Source organism: Triticum dicoccoides, chromosome 4A (genome assembly GCF_002162155.2).
Source record: "Triticum dicoccoides isolate Atlit2015 ecotype Zavitan chromosome 4A, WEW_v2.0, whole genome shotgun sequence".
NCBI lineage: Eukaryota > Viridiplantae > Streptophyta > Magnoliopsida > Poales > Poaceae > Triticum > Triticum dicoccoides.
The window spans coordinates 103,011,227-103,018,941 of record NC_041386.1 but is presented as its reverse complement, the minus strand read 5'-3'; the positions used below and the strand labels follow the sequence as shown (position 1 = coordinate 103,018,941).

The window sequence follows — 7,715 nt, the reverse complement described above, 5'->3', positions numbered from 1 at the left end:
TTAGCAACGAATGTCTTGCCTTCGGATCTGTGATAGAAGGTGTACCCAACAGTTTCCTTTGGGTATCCTATGAAGACACATTTCTCCGATTTGGGTTCGAGCTTATCAGGTTGAAGTTTTTTCACATAAGCATCGCAGCCCCAAACTTTAAGAAACGACAACTTTGGTTTCTTGCCAAACCACAGTTCATAAGGCGTCGTCTCAACGGATTTTGATGGTGCCCTATTTAACGTGAATGCGGCCGTCTCTAAAGCACAACCCCAAAATGATAGCGGTAAATCTGTAAGAGACATCATAGATCGCACCATATCTAGTAAAGTACGATTACGACGTTCGGACACACCATTGCGCTGTGGTGTTCCGGGTGGCGTGAGTTGTGAAACTATTCCATAGTTTTTCAAATGTACACCAAACTCGTAACTCAAATATTCTCCTCCACGATTAGATCGTAGAAACTTTATTTTCTTGTTACGATGATTTTCAACTTCACTCTGAAATTCTTTGAACTTTTCAAATGTTTCAGACTTATGCTTCATTAAGTAGATATATCCATATCTACTCAAATCATCTGTGAGGTGAGAAAATAACGATATCCGCCTCGAGCCTCAATATTCATTGGACCACATACATCAGTATGTATGATTTCCAACAAATCTGTTGCTCTCTCCATAGTACCGGAGAACGGTGTTTTAGTCATCTTGCCCATGAGGCACGGTTCGCAAGTACCAAGTGATTCATAATCAAGTGGTTCCAAAAGTTCATCAGCATGGAGTTTCTTCATGCGCTTTATACCGATATGACCTAAACGACAGTGCCACAAATAAGTTGCACTTTCATTATCAACTCTGCATCTTTTGGATTCAACATTATGAATATGTGTATTACTACTATCGAGATTCAATAAGAATAGACCACTTTTCAAGGATGCATGACCATAAAAGATATTACTCATATAAATAGAACAACCATTATTCTCTGATTTAAATGAATAACCGTCTCGCATTAAACAAGATCCAGATATAATGTTCATGCTCAACGCTGGCACCAAATAACAATTACTTAGGTCTAATATTAATCCCGAAGGTAGATGTAGAGGTAGCGTGCCGACTGCGATCACATCGACTTTGGAACCGTTTCCCACGCGCATCGTCACCTCGTCCTTAGCCAATCTTCGCTTAATCCGTAGCCCCTGTTTCGAGTTGCAAATATTAGCAACAGAACCAGTATCAAATACCCAGGTGCTACTGCGAGCATTGGTAAGGTACACATCAATAACATGTATATCACATATACCTTTGTTCACCTTGCCATCCTTCTTATCCGCCAAATACTTGGGGCAGTTTCCGCTTCCAGTGACCAGTCTGCTTGCAGTAGAAGCACTCAGTTTCAGGCTTAGGTCCAGACTTGGGTTTCTTCTCTTGAGCAGCAACTGACTTGAAGTTCCCTTTCTTCTTTCCTTTGCCCTTTTTCTTGAAACTAGTGGTTTTGTTAACCATCAACACTTGATGCTCCTTTTTGATTTCTACCTCCGCAGCTTTCAGCATTGCGAAGAGCTCGGGAATAGTCTTGTTCATCCCTTGCATATTATAGTTCATCACGAAGCTCTTGTAGCTTGGTGGCAGTGATTGGAGAATTCTGTCAATGATGCAATCATCCGGAAGATTAAATCCCAATTGAATCAAGTGATTATTATACCCAGACATTTTGAGTATATGCTCACTGACAGAACTGTTCTCCTCCATCTTGCAGCTATAGAACTTATTGGAGACTTCATATCTCTCAATTCGGGCATTTGCTTGAAATATTAACTTCAACTCCTGGAACATCTCATATGCTCCATGACGTTCAAAACGTCGTTGAAGTCCCGATTCTAAGCCGTAAAGCATGGCACACTGAACTATCGAGTAGTCATCAGCTTTGCTCTGCCAGACGTTCATAACATCTGGTGTTGCTCCAGCAGCAGGCCTGGCACCCAGCGGTGCTTCCAGGACGTAATTCTTCTGTGCAGCAATGAGGATAATCCTCAAGTTACGGACCCAGTCCGTGTAATTGCTACCATCATCTTTCAACTTTGCTTTCTCAAGGAACGCATTAAAATTCAACGGAACAACAGCACGAGCCATCTATCTACAAACAACATAAACAAGCAAGATACTCTCAGGGACTAAGTTCATGATAAATTTTAAGTTCAATTAATCATATTACTAAAGAACTCCCACTTAGATAGACATCCCTCTAATCCTCTAAGTGATCACGTGATCCAAATCAACTAAACCATGTCCAATCATCACGTGAGATGGAGTAGTTTCATCGGTGAACATCATTATGTTGATCATATCTACTATATGATTCACGCTCGACCTTTCGGTCTCCGTGTTCCGAGGCCATATCTGTATATGCTAGGCTCGTCAAGTTTAACCTGAGTATTCTGCGTGCGCAACTGTTTTGCACCCGTTGTATTTGAACGTAGAGCCTATCACACCCGATCATCACGTGGTGTCTCAGCACGAAGAACTTTCGCAACGGTGCATACTCAGGGAGAACACTTCTTGATAATTTAGTGAGAGATCATCTTATAATGCTACCGTCAATCAAAGCAAGATAAGATGCATAAAAAGATAAACATCACATGCAATCAATATAAGTGATATGATATGGCCATCATCATCTTGTGCTTGTGATCTCCATCTCCAAAGCACCGTCATGATCACCATCGTCACCGGCGCGACACCTTGATCTCCATCGTAGCATCGTTGTCGTCTTGCCAATCTTATGCTTTCATGACTATTACTACCGTTTAGTAATAAAGTAAAGCATTACATCGTGATTGCATTGCATACAATAAAGCGACAACCATATGGCTCCTGCCAGTTGCCGATAACTTGGTTACAAAACATGATCATCTCATACAATAAAATTCAGCATCATGCCTTGACCATATCACATCACAACATGCCCTGCAAAAACAAGTTAGACGTCCTCTACTTTGTTGTTGCATGTTTTACGTGGCTGCTACGGGCTTAAGTAAGAACCAATCTCACCTACGCATCAAAACCACAACGATAGTTTGTCAAATAGACTCCGTTTTAACCTTCGCAAGGACCGGGCGTAGCCATACTTGGTTCAACTAAAGTTGGAGAGACAGTCGCCCGCAAGCCATCTCTATGCAAAGCATGTCGAGGGAACCGGTCTTGCGTAAGCGTACGCGTAAGGTTGGTCCGGGTCGTCTCGTCCAACAATACCGCCGAACCAAAGTATGACATGCTGGTAGGCAGTATGACTTGTATCGTCCACAACTCACTTGTGTTCTACTCGTGCATATAACATCAACATAAATAACCTAGGCTCGGATGCCACTGTTGGGTTTCGTAGTAATTTCAAAAAATTTCCTACGCACACACAGGATCATGTGATGCATAGCAACGAGGGGAGAGTATTGTCTACGTACCCAACGCAGACCGACTGCGGAAGCGATGACACAACATAGAGGAAGTAGTCGTACGTCTTCTCGATCCAACCGATCAAGTACCGAAACTACGGCACCTCCGAGTTCGAGCACACGTTCAGCTCGATGACGATCCCCGGACTCCGATCCAGCAAAGTGTCGGGGAAGAGTTTCGTCAGCACGACGGCGTGGTGACGATCTTGATGTACTACAGCAGCAGGGCTTCGCCTAAACTCCGCTACAGTATTATCGAGGAATATGGTGGCAGGGGGCACCGCACACGGCTAAGGAATAGATCACGTGGATCAACTTGTGTCAACTTGTGTGTCTTTGGGGTGCCTCTACCTCAGTATATAAAGGAGCCAAGGGGGGAGGGGGCGCCGGCCAAGAGAGAGAGGCGCAGGAGGAGTCCTACTCCTACCGGGAGTAGGACTCCCCCCCCCCCCAATCCTATTCCAACTAGGATTCCCAAGGGGGAAAGAGGGAGAGGGGTGGCCGGCCAACTCTCCTAGTCCTAATAGGACTAGGGGAAGGGGGGAGGCGCGCAGCCCCTTTGGGCTGCCCCTTTCTCCTTTCCACTAAGGCCCATGATGGCCCATATGGCTCCCGGGGGGTTCCGGTAACCTCCCGGTAACCCGGTAAAATCCCGATTTCACCCGGAACACTTCCGATGTCCAAACATAGGCTTCCAATATATCAATCTTTATGTCTCGACCATTTCGAGACTCCTCGTCATGTCCGTGATCACATCCGGGACTCCGAACAACCTTCGGTACATCAAAATGCATAAACTCATAATATAACTATCATCGTAACCTTAAGCGTGCGGACCCTACGGGTTCGAGAACAATGTAGACATGACCGAGACACGTCTCTGGTCAATAACCAATAGCGGGACCTGGATGCCCATATTGACTCCTACATATTCTACGAAGATCTTTATCGGTCAGACCGCATAACAACAAACGTTGTTCCCTTTGTCATCGGTATGTTACTTGCCCGAGATTCGATCGTCGGTATCCAATACCTAGTTCAATCTCGTTACCAGGAAGTCTCTTTACTCGTTCCATAATACATCATCTCACAACTAACATATTAGTTGTAATGCTTGCAAGGCTTATGTGTTGTGTATTACCGAGAGGGCCCAGAGATACCTCTCCGACAATCGGAGTGACAAATCCTAATCTCGAAATACGCCAACCCAACATCGATCATTGGAGACACCTGTAGTACTCCTTTATAATCACCCAGTTACGTTGTGACGTTTGGTAGTACCCAAAGTGTTCCTCTGGTAAACGGGAGTTGCATAATCTCATAGTCATAGGAACATGTATAAGTCATGAAGAAAGCAATAGTAACATACTAAACGATCGGGTGCTAAGCTAATGGAATGGGTCATGTCAATCAGATCATTCTGCTAATGATGTGACCTCGTTAATCAAATAACAACTCATTGTTCATGGTTAGGAAACATAACCATCTTTGATTAACGAGCTAGTCAAGTAGAGGCATACTAGTGACACTTTGTTTGTCTATGTATTCACACATGTATTATGTTTCCGGTAAATACAATTCTAGCATGAATAATAAACATTTATCATGATTATAAGGAAATAAATAATAACTTTATTTTTGCCTCTAGGGCATATTTCCTTCAGCCATCACCAGCGTCGTTCCTCTCGGCCTCCTCGCTCGTGTCCTACTACAATGGTGTTGTCGTTCCCTCCCGCGTGTTGTTGCATTAGCGCCACCATTCTCTCCGTGTCGTCTCCCATGCTCTGCTACACTGAAGCCATCACTGACGTTGTTCCTCTCGACCTTCTCGCTCGCGTCCTACTACAATGGTGTCGTCGTCATCGTCGTTCTTCTCGGCCGCCTCCTCTGCGTCCTACTACACTTGCCCCATCATCACCGTCGTTCGTTTCGGCCTCCTCCTCCGCGTCCTACTACACTGATGCCGCCATGGCGGGCAAACTGCATTTTTTCTTCATCATCCTCAGACTTCAACGCTCGTCTATTCGTTACTCCACACGGGCTTTCTCTGCGGCGACGGCGCTAGCAAATAGTTCACTGCGCCGCCGATGAGGTCGCTCGCCCGCGACTCCGTGCTCATTGTGTCGGGCGGGGCGCCGCAACCACCGCCTACCGTTGTCACCGAGGCACTCTAGTGTAACACTGTGCGTTATGGGTAGCTATTAAGTCTTAATCATATTCCATGCAAGCAACCAAACAACGTGCACTCATCTGACCACATACAATACGAGCAACCAAACGCAGTGTGTAGAGGCATCATTACGAGTGACAAAAATGATGCAGGTAGCCAAACGCGCCCTTGAACCGCAACATGACAGGAAGAAATGATACTTTATTATTTACCTATAAACGACCAAACTATTGGTAACGATCCGTCACGCAAAAAACCGGATGTTTTGAGAAACATTGGCCTTCCCCCACCCCACATAGCACTACTTATATAAAAAAGAATAGTTACCGTTGTTGCAACACAGTCACGAACGGTTCAGTGACCACTGTGGCCCGGCGCGTTGCTCCCTTGCCACACCCCGGATGTGAATGCAGCGTATGACATCCTTAGGGCCTATTTGGTTTCAAATAAGTCATCAACTTATAAGTCGAAAGTGAAAAAAAAATGACTTATTTTGTCAAACAGACCCAATTTATAAGTCACCAACTTATAAATCATTAGTTGCTCCACCCCAATTTATTTAAAACTTATAAGTCATTTTTTTGCATGGGTCCCATCACCTTTACATAAAAACAAGATAGAAAGATGTGGTCAGGTGACTTATAAGTCAGGTGACAACCAAACAGACGTGACTTATAAGTCATTGGTTTTAAGTCACCTGACTTAACAGAGCCTTAATTTGCAGCCGGATGCTGTCCAAAACTTTTCTGCTAGCCGGACAAGAATCATCAGTGGCTCAGTGCGTCTTGTTTTTTTGTTTATAGTTTCAATCCTTTGTTTTTTGACTTGTATAATTCTGAAATTCTTCAACGCTTTGTAACCCGGGCCTCGATTCTTAATAAAACATCTCTGGTTGGTTCCGAATAGAAGAAAAACTCTGGGATGTTATCTCTCACCTTCGAGATGATTAGGCTTGGCTTCGAGCAAACAAGCTACATTGTTCTTTGCTTACTGCAATGTATGTAAAGACTAGATGTTCAACAATCATAAAGCGAACGATACACACCACGGACAGTCGATAGGTTCAGTTTCACGACCATAAACTAAGCAATCACGGGAGACTTAATAACTTGATACCGACACTATAACGTGAATGCCCGGGCGGGCAGATAGATCTCCTCGCTGTTCTTCATCTCCTCCAGCGGCGGGGGCGTTGATTGGCCCTGTCGACGGTGTTGGTGCGGCCGCCGAGCTCCTGGCCGTCCATGCCCTGGATGGCGTTGCTCAGCGACTCATTGTCGTCGAACCAGACGAAGCCGAAGCCGCGGGATCTGCCCGTCTCCCGGTCGGTGACGATCTGATAAATTATCGTAACACGTACAGTACGATCGTGTTAGGCAGATACAAATTCAAACAGATAATTACAGGAACAAACGACTAACAAGCAAAATCAATGCGGTCAGGCTGAATCTAATCTAAACCCTAGAAAACAACGAGGAAAACTGCACAGATCCATCCGGCAGCCAACAAAAGCATCATAGTCTAGCTAGCACAATCGAGCATGTATCAACCAAAAATCTGAAACCCACTCACGTCGGCGTTGAGCGGTGTTAGACTATGTATAACTTCTGTACCTATGTACGTATTGTAACACAACCATTATATATAATGAGATAAGCCACCCCTAGAGGATTGTGCTGGTTCCCAAAACTTATTGTCTTACATGGTATCACGCTAGGTTACGATCGCTTCCGCCTCTAAACCCTAATACCCGCATCGCCGCCGCAGCCGCCGCCGCCTTCACCGCCGCCGCCGCGCCACCGATCGCGCCGCCGCCATGTCGAGCGCCGCCACCACCGGTTCCACTGCTGCGGGCTTCCTCCCGGCCTCTCTTGCGGCTCTGCTCAACCTCCCGCTCGATGCCGTCTCCGTTCCAGCTCCGATCGGGACAAGGAGCATCGGCTCCGTCTTCTCCACGCCGCCGGCGCCCTCGCTCGGGCGTGATCTCGTGGTCCACACCGCGGCGCCGCCGTCCGCTGCGGATTCCGCAGGCGTCGTCCCGCCGCTCCTGCCGCGAGCGGATCACACCGCCCCGCTGGCGGGGTTGGCGGCGTCCGCCCCGGCCGC

General features: G+C 46.1%; 1 protein-coding gene across 1 annotated transcript in view; it reads right to left on the bottom strand.

Moving 5' to 3' along the window:
* Positions 1 to 6,777: 6,777 nt before the first annotated feature.
* Positions 6,778 to 7,715, bottom strand: part of LOC119288738 (glycine-rich RNA-binding protein GRP2A-like) — a 6,055-nt gene continuing 5,117 nt past the window's right edge. The window contains exon 3 of the mRNA XM_037568295.1: positions 6,778 to 6,945. Coding sequence (XP_037424192.1) covers positions 6,778 to 6,945 — 168 coding nt within the window. The remainder of the gene's footprint in view (positions 6,946 to 7,715) is intronic.